General features: G+C 31.7%; 1 protein-coding gene across 1 annotated transcript in view; it reads left to right on the top strand.

The window, feature by feature from the left end:
• KaiR1D (Kainate-type ionotropic glutamate receptor subunit 1D) overlaps positions 1-18,830 on the top strand; it is a 170,526-nt gene that overhangs the window by 30,609 nt on the left and 121,087 nt on the right. The window contains exon 3 of the mRNA XM_075372008.1: positions 18,507-18,662. Within this exon, the coding sequence (XP_075228123.1) occupies positions 18,507-18,662 (156 nt within the window). The remainder of the gene's footprint in view (positions 1-18,506; positions 18,663-18,830) is intronic.

Raw genomic sequence — 18,830 nt, 5'->3', positions numbered from 1 at the left:
CTTAATTTTTCTCCACAACAGTTTTACCTAACTCTTAAGTTTAACCCTACACTCTCTCCGTAGAATAGATTAGCATTTTCTGTAGCAATCATTTTCGTACTAATATTATTATTCGATCAGTAAAAAATAAACATAACAATATTATTAATTCAAAAAATTAAAATTTAGGAATGTTCGCTTTCAAAATAAGACGCAAAGTAAATTACTTTTATACGGGTTTGAATATTAGATAAGGAGTACCGCTGTACTTTAATGATGAGATTCAATTAACTACACACCTCAGGAATGGTTGGCCTGAAGAATATACCTCATTCACATATCAGAACACCTCATCATCATTTCATTGGGGCATAAGATTTTTTACTGCTCACAAGTTGAACAGATTGGAACGTTCATATTAGGAATAGAAATTAAAAATAGAAATTATGTTTTATAAAATACAATAAAGTCATTATAATATAGTACTTTTTTTAAATTATAAATGCTACTTCTCATTCGTATTGAAAAAAAAATCTTTTAAATCTTAGAAATTTCGCTGGTGCTCATTTAAACAGCGTTATTTCCTACCTTTATTGCTCTTTTATCCTCATTCATTTCTACCATTTTATCGATGAGATTTAAAAAAAAGTCAAAGCTATAAAATTCTAGTAGCTTTTATTAAATTTAATACCATCCCATTAAATCTATTGGATTGTAAATGATCTCTTTTACGACCAATACTTGAAAATATATATTACCAAACGTAAATTAATCGAATTGCGTAGCCGCCGTATTTTCTTTTAAAAGGAAATTAATTTGAAAAAAATTGATGAAAGGGTATTTAAATTAAAATGATTTAAAGCAGATTTATACATTATTTAATTATATTTAAATTTAATAGATATAGAAAATCTATTGTGTATATATATATATATATATATATATATATATATATAGATAGAGTATTTTTAATTAGATTTAAATTGTTTGAAAATATATCAAAACCCTTGATGGTAGTTGAAAAAAAGGTGAATTAAACGTCAGAATATCAATCATTTTTTTACATTTTATAGTAACATTTATTTCTTGTAAAGGTGATTTGTGTTTCTACTGTATGATAAAGTGATGTAGCAATTCAAAAATTTATAAATAATTACTAAATTATTTTTTTTTTTCATAGTATGTAGAGGTTACTATGAAAAAAGTAAGTTTATATTATTTAAATCCGATCTCCGTGGTGGAATGGTAGCGTCTCGGCCTTTCATTCTGAAGTTCCGGGTTCAAATCCCGATCAAGCATGGCATTTTTCATACGTAAAAAAATTCCATTTTCATATCCCACGTACAAGATTCAAAGCTTCTGGGGTAATTTCATCAACCAAAAAAAAAAAAATAAAGTTTTTTTTTATTTCTACTAATGATGATTGTTTACAACCGAAATCATCATATCTAGTAACCCGTATTTCTTTTAAAGGTTCTTAAACTCTTAGCTTTATTATTTTATTGTAATAAATTTTTAATGTTGTACTTCATTCTTTGTAAATATAAGTAGATCTCTTTATCTGGGAAGAAGAAAATCAATTCATGGATTATTCTCAAAGGGATGATAGATCAATTAATTTTAAGAAGGTTATTTAAAGAGGAACATCTATAAGTAGAAGAAGCTTGTTACCACAATAATTGCTTAAAATTATGGTCTTTTTCAAAAACACAATTCTACAGGGATTTCTATTGTTATATAGTTATATGTTTTTTTTAGTTACTGAAAATTTTATTACAGTTTAAATATGCAATAATCAAATTAAATTAAAAAGTTTATGGGTTAACAAAAATAAGCACGACAAAGTTTATAAATTGAGTTTTATGAATAGATAAGTACCTTTGTATAATATTTTATAGCGTGTTTTATGAATTATTTAGTACAAAAAGCGTTTATTCTCATATAGCCGCAGGCAAGGTGGTCGGTTGTTAAGGCTAAGTAAGGGTTACAGACCTACGGTTGTTAATCACGGTTTGTTTGTTCTGGTTGTTGCAACAAAAGATCTGAACTTAAGCAGTAGCTGTATTATTATTATTAGAAGTAGCTTGCAGCATCTGTTCTTATTTCATCTTGTTAAACAAGCTTAAACCACCCGAGTGCTTTATCTTGCATAAAGCTGTAGATTGTGCGCCTAACTCATTCTTTGTTCGTAGTTTTGAAGTAATGTTAGCAATATATAATAAAATAATAATATGTTTAGACTTATATGTAGAATAAATATGTACCTCCGTTCATATTAACATGTTAAATAAATCAACATGTTGATAAAAATGAAATATTTGTCTAATTCAGTATGTTACAGAAGACATTTAAATGTTCAAAACACTTAATCCTTGTCGTAAATTAAAATACATCTCCTTAAAATAAACTAGTAAATTTTACCTAGATATTATTAAAGTTTTTTTTTCTTTTATCTTATTTCCCTATCCCCCTAGGCTGGATGCACCGTGAAGAATAAGCGCAGCCCAGGGGTTTGTCCAGTTCTGACAGATCGTTTCAGTGCCTGCCTCTAAAACCTAGGTCAACGAATCCAGGCTCAACTATGTCGTTCCTGAACCCCACCCTAGGAGCTGGGATTCGGTCTTGATGCATTGCCTCCAATGTGAGTTTCCCACAAAGGAGGCCCACACCGGGTCTCGATCATTTAACAGCAGCCTGCCTCTAGCCGGGTACCCTGAGGGGCCCCAGCCGAGTATTGGTCTTAACAGCTCGAGGGCAACTGAGTCCTCCGTCTCATCGTTGCCGCCCATCCCGGCAAGCCCAGACGAATGATGGATCCACAGAAGGCTGTCCATCACACCTTCTCTACCTCGTTGTCACTGCCTTTGTGATGTAGTATCGATGTTATATATTCTTACACAGTCCTCAATTTAGGATTGATCCACTAGCCATATCTTACTAAATATGACTGATGCAGGAGGCTCCGACAGAATGATGACGTCCATGGTACCAGATTTTGTTCAGCAACCTCCTACTCATGCCCGTATTAATTTGGAGATACTTCATTGAAGGGTTGGACAGACCTCGGTCCTTTGACCCTCCTTATTACAAATCACGCATTTCGTCCCATTCTGACATTGGGCTCGCTTATGACCTGGCTGCCCGCAGTTGAAACACAATCCGGATCGGTCGGATCCTGTACAGGTGGCCGACATGGTCCCCAGGACTCAACACCTAAAGCAGCGATCCTCAGCGTTCCTGACTCGAGCTCTACTGTGGACCCAGCTAATCTTAATCCTCTGCTCAGTGAATTTCCTTGCTATGCCATACAATGTGATAATGGTGGCATTTTGCGTATCACTGTAGTACGCTTAGTGAGTGAGGTCACTTTAAACTCTCCACCTTTCCCCCACCACTCGGTTCACCACTACTACAACTTCCTCCTTGGTGTTATCTCAATCTAAGTCCTGGAGGTGGACTATCATCCTGCGGCTATCACGAGATCTCAGGTCTATTTAGAGGTCGGAAGCATTCTCTGTATTGTACTCCTGAGTTCGGCCGCTTTGTCGAGTCCCTTCACTCTGATCTGCAGTTCACAATCTGCTCCTTTCCAAAGGCGACAACACATCGCCCACCTTCTCAACAGTAACTGAGTTTTTCATTGTTCGAAATAGTTCAGCACATGTACGCTCAACCTCCTTCACGACGACTGTGCCACTAGTTGGTACGGGTAGCGTGGATCTCTTAGTGACCGAGGTATTCGTGCTAACCTTCAACTCGCTCGACCGAGAATCAATAATTTTCACGGCAGCTCCTGTCCTCCCGACGACATATAGTAGGTTTCAATTAACCTCACATCTCAGGAATGGTCGAACTGAGACTGTACAAGACTACACTTCATTTACACTCACATATATCATCCTCTGAAGTCTTATTTGAAACGTAATTACCGGAGGCTAAACAGGAAAAAAAAGAAAGAAGGAATTTTTCATCCAGTGGAACATCACAATATAATATGCCTACATATAGGTATTAAGTTATTTCATTAATTTAGTAATCTTTAAAAGATAAATCTTTAATAAGGTACAAAGAACTTCCAACAATAAATAATAGATTTTGAAAAAAAAGCTTTGGCTTTGTTTTCATACCTGAGTGGATGGGAAAAAATATGGTCTCTCGTTGTAGTAAAGAATGAGCCTGGCAATAAACGATTGAAAAAACCTGATATGGATACCACATGACTTCCTTGTATGCCTATTGACTTACGTATACACATTTTTTTTAAATGAAAAGTACATAAAATTTTATTTCATTAATAATTTCTGATATTTTTTTTATTGTTATTATTGAATTATTATTTATCGTAATTTTTTTTTACAATCACAGGTTAATAAATCAATAGATATAAATATAAAGATAAAGAGAGGGTAATCTCATTCGAACCGATGTACATTCCCCTTATAAGATGGAAATATTTCATTAATTAAAATTTCATTTGGCTATAAATCTGGAACCAATGAAAATAAGTACCATTTATGATATATCGTTGAAAAGCTCTTAATGAGGGCTTATTACTACAGTTAAGAAAAAATCCAAAACCCAAATTTTATTGGATATTGGGCTTTTTTTGGACACTTTTGGTTTTGTCGATTGCAATCAAAAGGAAAGGTGCACAACTAGGTGTTACAACAGTCCTAAATCCAAACTTTCAACATCCTACGGCTAATCTTTTTTGAGTTTTGCGAGATGCGTACATACATACGTACGTACAGACGTTACTCCCAATGTAGCCAAAATGGATTCAGGGATGGTCAAAATGGATATTTCCGCTGAAATCTGAAAATCGAAATATTTCGCGATCAAATATTTCGTACACAACATTTTTCACGTTGGTATCGTTGTCGTACCGCTGACTAGGAAGGGATCGCTTGAGATGGAGAAAAAAGTACTAATCACACGGTGCCAAGTTAGAATATAAGGTAGATGCTTGAATTCCTCCCATCCCAACCACCACAGGGGAAGATGCGGTCGCCACACAAACCCCACTCCCCGGGTTCATATCCCTGATGGGCTTTAACGGGTCAATTGTTCCCAGCAAAATTTTTCAATCAAATATTGAGTTTCACTGGCAAAAATGCTGACAGAAGTTAAGCAACAAAGCCCCACAACTGAGTAGTAAGCCTCTTTGTTTTGGATTCCATGGCGTAATTTCTTGAAAATACCACAATAAAGAGTAACATTTATAGTCTCAACTTTCGGCAAGAACCCCTTTCTTATCCGTATAGCGTCTTATCCGTATTTTTCGTGTTGAAATGGTGGTTTTGACCTTTTATTTCTTCGGAAATGTTGCGTATCCCCATACTATTGACGATTGTTTGGTTTCTGTAGTACTGCGAGAGACTCCTGAAGATGAGAACTTTAAAAAAATATGAGTAAAAAGTTAATTCTAAAAATCTAACAAAACTTCAGTAAAAGATTGTTGGTTTTAGTTTAAAGCCTATTTGTTAAAGCCTGTTTGTTAGTTTTGAAGGTTAAAGCCTAGTACAATTCAGATTTTTCTGCTGTAAAATAATATTTAATTACTTATAAGATATTATGGCGCTCTCATTTGTCTGGAAATGTTGAAAAGATATTAGAATTATATACGAAAGGGGTTTTTTTTGTAATTAACATTTATACTTTTTAATTTTATTATAGAGTAATTTGCGTTCTGATTGCGGGTAAACGGGTTTGAATAGATTTATAGAATACATGCTTAGCGTACCAGAGTATATAAAAACATGTAATGCGGGTGAATAGTACATGTTTAATAAAGTTCATTAGTTTAGTTATACAAGTAGCCGATATGTTGCTTTGGTGAGGATAACCAGTTTAGAACATTATAATATACAACTTTTGGCTGCTACTACTCCATGAAAAAAGCTGACAACACAGTTGGAGGAGTAAATAATATTTTTTCGTTTATTTAATTCAATGATTCTAATTAAAGTACGCGCGCATACCGGGTGTGGCGGTACTAGCGGCGAAGGGTGGCGCTAACTAAAGTAATGTAATTTTACAACTTACATAGAACAAATTTCGCTTCTAAGGACGGCAGACTGGTGTAGCCGCAAGGCTTAACGCACCAGGTACCGATCCTTTAACCGGGCGATCGAGTTCGAGACCCAGCCAGACCGACTTACGTTTTACACTATAAATATTATTCATTTATTTAATTCTACTACTCACTTGTGACGGTTAGCGTTGTGAGAAAGCGTCTTTTAAGTTGAAAATTAAATGGCATCAATGCACCATATATAGAAGGTGATTTGGAGGCCAATGTCGAATACACACACACGTACATATGAACATTAACATCTGGTTTTCTGGGTTAGAAAAATCGCCGTCTTACTTCTTAATAACTAAATATTTTGGTACTGAACCACTATTCTTTGGTTTAACCTCTTCTTTATTACTAAACTCTACACTCTCCCTTCTCTTCGCCTGCGAAGACAAAGTTTCTCCAGGACGAAGGTTTTTACGTAGACCCGCTGCCACGAAAGATGTGGATGTTAAGTTGTCCATAAACCTATAAATACGGCAGTCATGATGTCACAAAGTGCAAGCGGAGGGACGGTTGGGTGTGCTCCGGATCACTGATCCTGTCTGGGTTCCCCCAGACAGCCGCCTTCCACAGATTTAACCCGGGCCGGGGAGTCAGGAACTGCCTGACCTACGACACCGACATCCCAGAGCTCACACGTTGCATTATGGGCTTGGACACCCTTACCCATGGGACAATCCCTGCCAAGACCCGAGGTGTCTGACTCACGCTGGATGGCGCAAGACTTCGGCAGAGCAAACTCGCAACAGCCTACCCTCAACACGGCTCACAACCATTTTTAGAAGAGGTGATGAACACTCCTCGTTCGCACTCTTCCCAGCGTTGGTAAAACAGATCATGGTCATGCCTCACCCTCACTCCCCCCCCGCTACTAACAGCGAAACCGAGAAGCACAACCGCAACCAGCTTGGATTACTCAGAACCGCCAATTACGTACTCTACAGGGAGCCCCTGAGCAAGACCATTCACCCGTTGGCCGACATAAGTGAAAGTACTGAATTACCACGTTGTTACCCGCCCCAGATGTGTTCGTAGATGTTATTGCAAGAACGTGGGGTTGAATTTATCCAGGGTGTTATTGTTTAACCCACCGGGTTGGTCTAGTGGTGAACGCGTCTTCCCAAATCAGCTGATTTGGAAGTCGAGAGTTCCAGCGTTCAAGTCCTAGTAAAGCCAATTATTTTTACACGGATTTGAATACTAGATTGTAAATACCGGTGTTATTTGGTGGTTAGGTTTCAATTAACCACACATCTAAGGAATGGTCGAACTGAGAATGTACAGGACTACACTTCATTTACACTCATACATATCATCCTTATTCATCCTCTGAATTATTATCTAAACGGTAGTTACCGGAGGCTAAACAGGAAAAAGAAAGAAAATGGTGTTATTGTTTGTGTTTGGGCCAATAGTTTCAACATTAATTATTTTAAAGTTTGTTACTTTATGTAATTCCGAAGGTAATACGAAATAAAAAAGTTATTTAGGGGCGTTTTACCTCATTTTATACTACCGTAATATTTTTTTTTTTTGCAAATTTAATTGCTTATAACTAGAAACCGAAGGCTTTTATCGAGAAATGGTTTTAGCCATTTATTCTCTCGTAAAACCTTTAAAATTATGTATATTATCTTCACTTTCTTATCAAAAAAGAGAAATCCATGATAAGAACAAACATTTTAGACACCATGAAATCGTAATTTTGTGGCTATTTGACCGCTTATATACATTGATTTCTACCTCCTACTATCCCTTAATTTTGAAATATGAAGACGTTTCCATACTTAAATATCGCAATGTGAACAGATTGTCAAGATTGTTCAGTTTTATTATTAGATTCAATAATAAAAATTGATAAAGGTGATACGAACATAATATTTTTATTAAAAAACTTAATGATGAGATGTTAAAGAACTTGTTGGCACTTAGGAGAAATTATAATTTAATAGAGATTTCTCGATAAAGTAAAGATTATTTCCTCAAAATTTCTTACGATCTACTTATTTTTTTGGTTAATTAATTTACTTACTAGATATACACTGTATGTATATTTAAAAGTGTGCATTTAATAAATATAAAGTATTTAGTAAGTATAAATTAAACATTTAGCAATATAAAATTAGTAACAAAATATTTATTTTACGCTATTTTGTTAAAACAATAATAAACATCAACCCTTTGTAAAATCATCTATGAAATTAATACAACTAGCAATTTTTAAGGCTGTTTATACAAACAAGTATTATCTAAAATTTCAACATCTGTTTATTTCCATTTGCATATCTTGGAAAAATATCCTTATCATGATTCAATAATAAAAATTTCAAATCGATATGTTAGAATTGTAAACTGTTTGTTGCTAAATAAGTTTTTAATTATTTTTTATTGTGTTAATCATAGACTCATTTCCAATGAAAAGTTTCATGGCTCTTTCCATTGATACTATTACACATGTCCATTATTAACTCATCTTTTCCTTATTCTTAATAAAATTTATCTTTCTAATAAATTTTATTATAAAATATACTGCTACACTAACATTAGTAATTAGAAAATAAAACAAATAACAGAAAACAAAAACATATTTTTTAAACACCTACAAATTATATCATACTAGCCGGTCGGAGCTTGCTTCACTCGCCCATCTTTCTACCCAGGGAGCTTCGCCCCCGAAGCCGACCCAGTGGCTCCCCAGACCTAAAGTCAATACCTCAGGGTCGCAGAGCTCGCCATTTCCGTTTAGCCAGAGGGCTCCGCCCCCTGGACCCCCTCAGTATTTTTTACCCTCATGGTTTTGAGAATAATTCTGAAAAATAACAAAGTATTCGGATTTATCGAAACCTGAAAAAGAAACAATTACAAAAGACAGAATAGTAGTAACTATGGTAACCAAAGTACATACGTCGTTGACGACGAAAAATTCATAACTTATTTTTGTTGCCATGGTGACAGAAATATAATAATGAAACAAAAGGATTAATATATTTTTTCTTCAATAAATATTTTTAATTCACTACTCCACCTCTCCCTTTGGAGGTGGAGTCTTACCCCCTTTGGTAAGACTTCGGTCTATGACTCAAAACCTTCCTTGGTATTATACGAATGTATCCTGCAAATTTGAAAGCAATCGATTGCTTGTTCTCGCGTTGTTTAAGAACAAAAAAGAAATTTTCGGCTTATATAATATAATTACGTATTTAATCCGGTGAAAATTTCGGTTTGAATTCTTAATATTTTGAGAAAAAAAATCCTGAAAGTTAATTTTTTAATATATCTTACATCTGGTATTGTAACCGATAAGAACGCTATAGTATGTAAGAATACTTAAACCATTAATTGACCAGTAATTACTTAATTGTATTAATTAAGTTTAAAAAAATTTAAAAACAATTATGTTGAAATGATGGACGTTTTTACGGTAAGTATATTCGTAGTAAAGGATTAATTCCATTAAGTAAGTTGTACGGAAAAGAATACGCTAAAAATATATTTCGTAATATAGATAATTAGCATGTGCGTGATCTAAAATCAATTAATTATCTGTAAAAACGAATTACGGTAAAATCTGTAAAATATCTACGGTATATCGGTAAAATATCTGTAAATACAGTAAAATTACGATAACAGTGAGGGAAAAGATTTTATTTACCTTAATACCATTTAAGGTTAACAGAATTTGTTTAATAAAATATTGTCCATCTCTGTTAAAAATTACAAACTGTAATTATTAATACTTTCTATTTTATTTTTAGAGATAAAATAAATTGGTTGTAAAAATATATTTCCTATGATTGAAATTTTGTAAACTGAGTACAGCACAATTTAATTTTTAACTTAACAGGTGAAACCAAAATCCCAGCTATAATCAATATTAATACGTGTTAGAATTAATATTCATAAAATTCCTAGAGAAAGATAAGGCAGTTTTGGAATTTTTACAGCAATATTATCAGCTTTTTTTACAGCCTGGAAGTGAATATTTGAGCTTTAAGGGCTTTAAAAATATTCATAATACTTATAATTCTATATGCTGTTTCATTCTAAGTTTAAAAAGAACGGATGAAATGAACATACAACAAAAGTAATATTTATTACGACTTTTTGTAAAGTAAATTATAAATTTATAGTAAATGGTAAACGTAATTGTAAAATCAGAGAAAATAAAAATAAATTGATTAGGTTTGTTTCACAACGGAGGAGGTTGTATTGGTTCAAACACGCGCGCGCGCGCGCATTCATGAACATTCACACCCACTCACAGACACACACACACACATTCGGATTGTGTTTTTGAAATTATATTTGAACTTTCATGCACATACAGTAGGTCGTTTATTATGCAAATAGAAACATATCGTTTTGGATTAAATCAGCTTCATCCAATTCACATTATTTCACATCAATTATGATAAAGGATTTTGAATAAGATTTGTTTATTGAATATATTTAAATTTTTAAATAGATAAATGGCCCCTAACGATTTTGTTAAATTTATGCATTTGGGGGAATAAGATTTACATTCCAGATTTCTGTGGTGGAGTTTTAGCGTCCCAGCATTTCATCCGGAGATCCTGGGTTCGAATCTCCGTTCAGGCATGTCATTTTATAGAGCCTACAAACTATTAAAATAGGACAAAATACCAAAGCAGTTGATGCCCGTCATTTAAAAAAAAAAAAAAATTACAGTTAAAATATAACTCCACCTTCAGTGAAACACATTTAGAATTTTCACTAACCATACTATTTTTCCTAATATTTAAATTGTTTTCCTAACTACTTAAAAATAATATCAATAAACAATGTTGTATATACTGATTATTTAAAAAAAGTGAAAAATTTAAAAGATCCGCACTGATTAATTTTGATGTTACTCTTGTCTGTTTTGTAAGATTTCATACCGTCAAGTATGGACTCTAACAAAACATTACTTGACATTAGATCTCGGTGATAATTGGAAAAACCGTGCCGAATGGGTAATTGCTGAACATTTCATTCAGGTAGTCAGCAAGAGAATGGGTTACTCAGGGAATTTAGCGTTCCGCATGGTCTTTCCTATATCGTGGTTTTGTTGTTTTGGTGTTATGAGGTTTGCTGTTTTTGTAGTGTTTTGTTATGTTATGTTTGCGTTATGTTATGATTGCGTACTGAACTCAACTTCTAACCTACCGAGTAGGTAGTTGCTTTTTCATCTCAGTTCCTTCATGTCACTCAATCTTATTAAACACTCGACATAGATGTGTTTTGTTTTAGCAAGTTCATTTCCTTGTAGTACACCAATGGGAATATCATATGTACTATTCGCATCGATGGCATCCTGACTGAGGCAGGAACAAGGCTGAGAAATACCTTTTGCCGGGGTTCTGAAGATGATCTCCGGTAAAGCCCATAAGGGCTAGAAACGGAGGGGGTGGCGTGGCGGCCTAAACTGCCACATGGAGGATATCTTCCCACACGGGGTCAGGATGTACTCATCTGTTAAGAAAAAAAAAAGTTATTGCCACCACCTCAGTTCAAAAAAATTTCAAACTTTTAAGCTGAAACAAGAAAAATAATTCATTACTTTGAAATTCTTTACATAAGTTTAAGAGAATGAATTTCTTTTATAAAAATGATAAAATCCCAGTTTTTTTTCAGAATCGGACTATATTTTTTAATTAATTTTGTTTCTTTGACGGTGTTACATTTACGTTAAGTACAAAATAAAATTTGTCATACTTTTCAATTTCAACTAATTTGAAATACAGTACCCGTTCTATTTTTATATGGTATTTCTAACCCATCATTTGATTACTTAAAAAAAAAAATAATAATAAAATAATAATAGAACTAATCTGGTTAAGAGATATAATCTTTAGCATAATTTCAAGATTATTATACAAATTTCAGGATTTTTGGTAAAATTATTTGAGTGATACTGAGAATATTTTTTCATACCTAATACACTATAGTAGATATTCTTAGAATCAGAAAAGCACAAGATCTAAATAGGAAAGCAGGTTTGAATAGCGTGAGTCTCGTGCAAGGTCAAAGTCCGCGCCACATCAATATTCTAGTCAATTTTGTGATTTATGAAGACCTGTTTATTTGGTAAACCGTTCTGTAGAGGTAGGTTATGGATAAGGTTTAAGGATAAAGTTAGAATTATGATTAAATTTTGTGGAGAGAGATTAGGGATAAATTACCAAGATACGGGAATACTTAACAACTCGTAGAACGCTTGGCCAAATTTATGTTTAAATTGAAATAGGGTCACTACAGAAAGTGACTACATCTCGTATTCCGTGCTATTAGTAATGTATGTGTACGTCGGCTAATACCTTACGAAAAGCGTAATCAGTCATTTTCAACGGCTGATTCTGATAACGGCTGTAACGAGTATAAGGTTAGTTTATGGTTTATTCCTCCCTCCACAAATCTCTATCTTTTACCTTAACCCTAGTCTCTTTCTACAGAATAGATTAGCATCTAATCAGGTTGACATAATTCATAAAACTAATTGACTAGAGCACTGAAATGCAGCGTAGAATTTGACATTGAATTTTTCACCATCAGGTGTCCAAACATGTTTTCTGATATATATTGTATTTTTCTGACTCTAGGAATACCTACTGCGGTATATTAAAGTATGAAAAACTATTGAAGGTTATCTAGTAATAGTTCAGGATTACCATTTTTTTTAAAACTGAAGTATTCTAAATATAAAAAGTTAAAAAATGTATATTTTTTTTCAGAATGGGAATGTAATTTTTAAATAAATCTTTCCTTTTCAATGGCGTTACAGTCACATTAGATAAAAAACTGGAATTGAGCATTCTTTTCAGTGAAATTTCTTTAATAACCCCCCCCCCTCCAATTCATCATTCGATTATTTATTTTAAACGTAATAATAATAAAAATAATAAAAGGATCAATCTATTTAAAACCTATTACATCAAATTCTGACATTATAAATTAAATTATTCCTGTAGTATAGACAGGAAAAATAAAATAAAAATAAACATAGATACATAAACACATACTTGGAAAATATAATTTTTTAGTGGATATTTAACTAGAGAAGACTGTAAAGTTAATAAATAGAATATGCATGACGTTGGTTTTTTTACGGAATAAATAGTGAACCTCTGTAACATGAAATACATATGTTGTACATACAATATTTTTAATACCTGTCCTTAATAGAGATAAAATTTAAAATTTCAATACAGATTTGTTTAATAAATAAAAAAAATAGGTTGTTAAATACATTTTAATATTATATAATTAATGTCTACAATGAGCAATAAATACAATAAAACAAATGATTGGAAGTACAAGACACATAATATAACATGAGCAAATAAAATTAAAAAAAAACAATAAACGTGGCTCCTTTCCTAATAGACGCAAATATATAAGCCAGAACTCCTAAAATTAAACAAATAATTTTTTATCGTAATCTGGATATCATTTAATTAAATATCAAAAAATATTTCACTTTATTTTCATACAATGAGGATTAATTGAGTAAAATTGCAAAATGTAAAATTTGAAATGTACTAAACAAAGCTACCTCAACACCTTTAAAAGTAAATATAAACACATTTGATTATAAAGTTATTGTTTAAGTATTAGTCAAAGAGTTATAATGTTGGTTATAGTATTTATATTCAAAATGAGAAAAGTAGATATCAAATTAACTCACTAGAAGAAAAAACAAATCTCTCAGAAATTTGTTAATAAATATTTACGAAATTGGAATGATTTGAAAATAAATAAGTTTAAGAAACCCAATAATTAATATTCATAATATTTTTTATGGTTAAACATTTTTAATAAAATGCCTTGTCCAAAAGAAAAAACAAATTCCGTTAACACAAAAGAGAATCTTGAACATTTTTAATACACAATGCTTTAAACTAAAGTAGTAATAATTAACTTATGATATTTAAACAGAGAATTGTTGATAAATGTATACACACGTTAATTATGACATAAATGCTACATTTTATAACTAGGCACATATAGTAATTGTTATCTTATGTCGTAATTTGTAATTTTTGATGTCTTACCTTATTTAATAAACAATCAAAAATCGATTTCATTTATACATATTTTAAAATATGATGTTAACAATAAAGTAATTGAGAAGATAACTTAGAGAGTTCACTTAAATTAAGAATACTGTGCATTAATGCGTACATCAAAAATAACAAACATCCACTAACGATAATCCGTCAACGCAGCACTGTAACTGTGTTTACTCAAACCTGTATGAACACGTTCGCTAGGCAGATAACGCAGTCAGCTGGAGCTGCGCACGCGCATAGAATGAATATAATAGTACGAGGCACAGGCAAATACTGTTTTGTTCTGAACATCAAATTAATTTTAATACGTTTATGTTGTTTAAATATTAAACATTTTTTCCTTGAGCCTATAATTACTAATTAATATCTTAATTTTAAAATCTTAATTTAAAATTAAGAATGTCAAATAAATATTTCAGAAAAATTAAAAAAAATTCTTAATTTCAAGTCAATCCAGAAATGACAATATGAAAAAAAAATTAAATAGTAGGTTATAAAAATATAGCCTAGACTTATAGTAAAGGATAACTCTGTATTATAATTATGTAAATACCTTAATTAAAAATTTTAACTAACTATAAAAAATCTGATGCGGATACCACATGACTTCCTTGTACGCCTATTAAATTACATATACACATTTTAAAAAAAATTAAAATTACATAAAATTTTATTTCACTAATAACCTTTTGTTTTCTCATATTTTTTTTAATGTTATTATTGAATTGTTATTTATTGTAAATTTATTTTACAATTAGAGGATAATAATAATTAATAAATCAGTATATTTAAAGTTAAAAAAAAACTTAAAAAAATGGAAATGAAGTCGAATTCGAACCGATGTGTTTTCCTCTTGTAAGATCCAAATCTTTAATTAATTAAAATTTTATTTGGCTAGAACTAATGAAAATAAGTACCACTTATGATACATCGTTGAAAAGCTCTCAATGAGGGCTTATTACTACAGTTAAGGAAAAGCCGAAAATACAATTTTTTTGGATTTTGGGCTTATTTTGACATATTTGGTAAAGTATATTGCATTCAAAAAGGAAGGTGCACAAGTAGATGTTACAACAGTGCCTAAATATAAAATTTCAACACTCTATGGATAATCGTAATCGTAATGAGTTATGCGAGATACATATGTACGTACGCACAGACTTCACGCTGAAACTAGTCAAAATAGATTCAGGAATGGTCAAAATGAATGTTTCAGTTGAAATCTGAAAACCGAAATTTTTCGCGATTACAATACTTCCTTTATTTCGCACAAGGAAGTAAAAATTATCATAAAAACAATGTTCGATTAAGATTCTGATGTGAGGTTTAAATTTAATTAATAATAATTTCGAAATAAGACTACTTAATATTGTTCAACTCCTAACCCTTTAATTAAAAAAAAACTGACATTTTGAAATTTTCTTGTTTGTAGTGTTCACATTTAAAATAACGTGTTTTACTTTTGGGACTAGGAGAAACTTAATGGATGGTTTGCGACGCTTTACTCCTTTTTTCTACTTGTAATATGAAGGAAATAATCTTCAGGGTCCCATCTATCTACCATAAATTTTAATCCGAACCACCCCCCTCCCACTGTGTTCATTATCCTCATGCTAGTGAGAATAATACTGATAAACGACAATTAAAGCCTATTCAATTTATAACATTTATTAATGGATTATAATTTATTCAGAGCGACAGTTTGGTCAGCATAGGATACGAAACGTTTGAGTATCTGAAATATGCGGTTTTCAGAATCGTCAACCCCATTTAAAAACAATAGTTATATTTGGTTACTCCACTTGTACGATAAAAAATATTTTTCACGGTTCTTGGCATAACCCCACAAACATTACGTGACTGTAGTTCGTTTATCATTTATTTTTTTAATGTATTTTAATCAAATAACCGGAGGAAGTTGCAGCCAGTCGCAGCGCATCGCGTCACACACACTGTAAGAGGCACTGGCTTTGTTGGTTGAGTTGCCGTGCGGTCCATCGTCGCATCTTTAAAGCTACTTTTCTCGAAAACCAAAAGGGAAATTGAAAAAGATAAAGCGGCCTTTTTTGTATAAAATTTTATTAAACAAATTTCTGTAAGCGGTGTTTTAATTCTTTTTGACCAATGGTTTGGTAATAGTAACGAACAATATCGATAAAGTACATAATCCGGTTGTTACGTAACCATTAAAACAGCCACCATTTTGAAACAGTGAAACATAAGTTAACGTAAATAGTCATATGTTCTTTTTAAGTATAAAAACTATGTGCATATAAAATTTCAGTTTCATCGGTTGTGTAGTTTTTGCGTGAAAGAGTAACAGACTTACAAAAACCGCTAGTTTTTAATATACTATTGGTTTAACTTTAGCATATAACACTAGCTTCAGGGCGTGATTACGGCACGCCTCCGCAGCTAGGCCCTCCGGGCGTGTTGCCTGGGGGACGGTGTCTCTGAATGCTATTAGGTGTCCAAAATTGATTACCTCTTGTGTAAATTGTTTTTTTTGATCAAGGAAAAGCGAAAAAATATCAGCAAATCTTCCTAATTAAATTTGGTTTAGATCGATTTAGTCATCTTTTATAAATTGTGCACTGTCAACATTTTCATCAAAATCCATAATATCGATATGTAAATACACTCATACGAGATCTGGAAGCTGAAATAAAATTAAATTAATTTATTATTTATATACTATATTCAATTTACGAAACAAATTATCGTAATACGAAACTAACCTTTCTTGCACAATAACAAAAGAGAAATTGGCTTCAAAATCAATAAATCGATAAGGAGGATATGTAGGATTCAAATTTCTTCTTATTTTGACCTTTATTGTTTACCATTTGAGTTGACCCACGTATTTTGCCTGTATGTATGTTTAATTGTTACTACTAGGCCAAAAAAAAAATCATATATACGATTCTAAATTGGTAAACGGTAGTATTTTCAGTATCGATTTATTTGTATCGAAAATAGTAGTGTTTAAAATCGTGCTACGATTTTGAATGAATGAATTACGGTAGTAAAATTTATTAATTTATTTTATAATTATTACAAGACTAATTAACAATAGCGCATTAGACAAATTCATTTAATTAGAGTAAAATAAAAAGTGAAAACTTTTTATTTTTACAAATAAAAAAGGAAGAAATGAAACCTGAGTCAACATTAATAATCGATTTTATGAAGAAAAACAATTACATAAATAAATTAAAAAAATATTGATATATATTTCACATATATATCGATATAGGTGCGATACACCGATATTTAATAATATAACAAGTATACATCTGACCACCACGAAACATGTTTTAACGAATCGGGATTTTCCGTTAGTGATCGGTACATTCCGGTGCTAAGCTAAGGGACACACGACACACATACAAATACCGTTTAGTAGGGCAGAATATTTTCAGCATTTTGTTTATAAATCTTATAAGATTTTCTGATACTTATAAGATAATATAATCTTATAAACATTACTAATAAATCTTTATAAATAATATAATATAATATTTATATTTATTGTAATCTTATAAGATACTGTTTTCATAGGCTAATAGAAGGTAGTGTTATAAAGTATAGCTAGTTTTATAATGTTCAGGTGGCTTTTCTATGATGCCCTCTTAAGTTAAAAAGCTGAAATTTTCGAAAATTCTGGGACAAGAAGGAAACTATTAAAAAGTTATTGAAAAAACATTTTCCAGTCGCGTATAAATTCTTTGGACTGCCTTATTAATATGAGAAGTAGTGTAATAAGCAAGATGAGTAATGTAATAAGAATGCAATGTAAATAAAAACAGTAACGTAATTTCGAAACAGATATAAAAAAAAATATTGTTCTACTTTCAAAAACATCATATCACAAAGGTCGTGCCTGCCCTTTCAAGTCAGAGTAATTGCATACTCCCTTTCATTTAAAATGATTGAAATATAGAATATTCAATGCATTTAATTCAAAACATGTTTTACCTTGAAGGAAAATGAAGAATATATTTTTTAAAGCTTTTTGAGACCTAATGCTCTCCCACACTCTAGTTACATACTTCTCTGAATTAAAGACAGAATATTTATTGAGACACAAAAATCATAATTCTCTCACTCTTTTCGTTGTCGACAAAAAGAGTGAGAAAAAGAGGACTATCACCAATTATGGAACTTGCCTCGATTAAGTTTGATTAAGATTTTTATTGCATTTATCCGTTTCTTTAAAATTTAATTAAATTTTAATCTCGTACTCAGTAAAAACTAATCCCAACTACAAATATATATACATTTTCACGCGTGTTCTCTTAATATGAGACAGAAATTGGTAGTGTATTCCATTATAATGGTATATATATTTTCTTCTTTTTTTTTTGTTATAGGTGGACTATTTCATCCGGCCGATGACAAGCAGGAAGTGGCTTTCAGATACGCTGTAGAACGCATTAACGCAGATCGTTCGATTTTACCAAGATCTCGTCTTTCAGCCCAAATTGAAAAAATTTCACCTCAAGACAGTTTTCACGCATCAAAAAGAGGTCAGTTAAATTACTTAAATAAAGTTTAAGACAACATATTTTAAGTTAAGAAATTTTAAACTAACAACTTAATATAATTTATAATTTCCAATTATATGCTATGTCAAGTATATTTTTTTCTTTTATAAAAAATTTTTTTTAGTCGAAATGTGAATTTATAAAATAGCT

The sequence above is a fragment of the Lycorma delicatula genome, chromosome 7, assembly GCF_047948215.1.
Source record: "Lycorma delicatula isolate Av1 chromosome 7, ASM4794821v1, whole genome shotgun sequence".
Lineage (NCBI taxonomy): Eukaryota > Metazoa > Arthropoda > Insecta > Hemiptera > Fulgoridae > Lycorma > Lycorma delicatula.
Note: the sequence above shows the minus strand (reverse complement) of the source record. Positions and strands in the feature narration are given on the sequence as shown.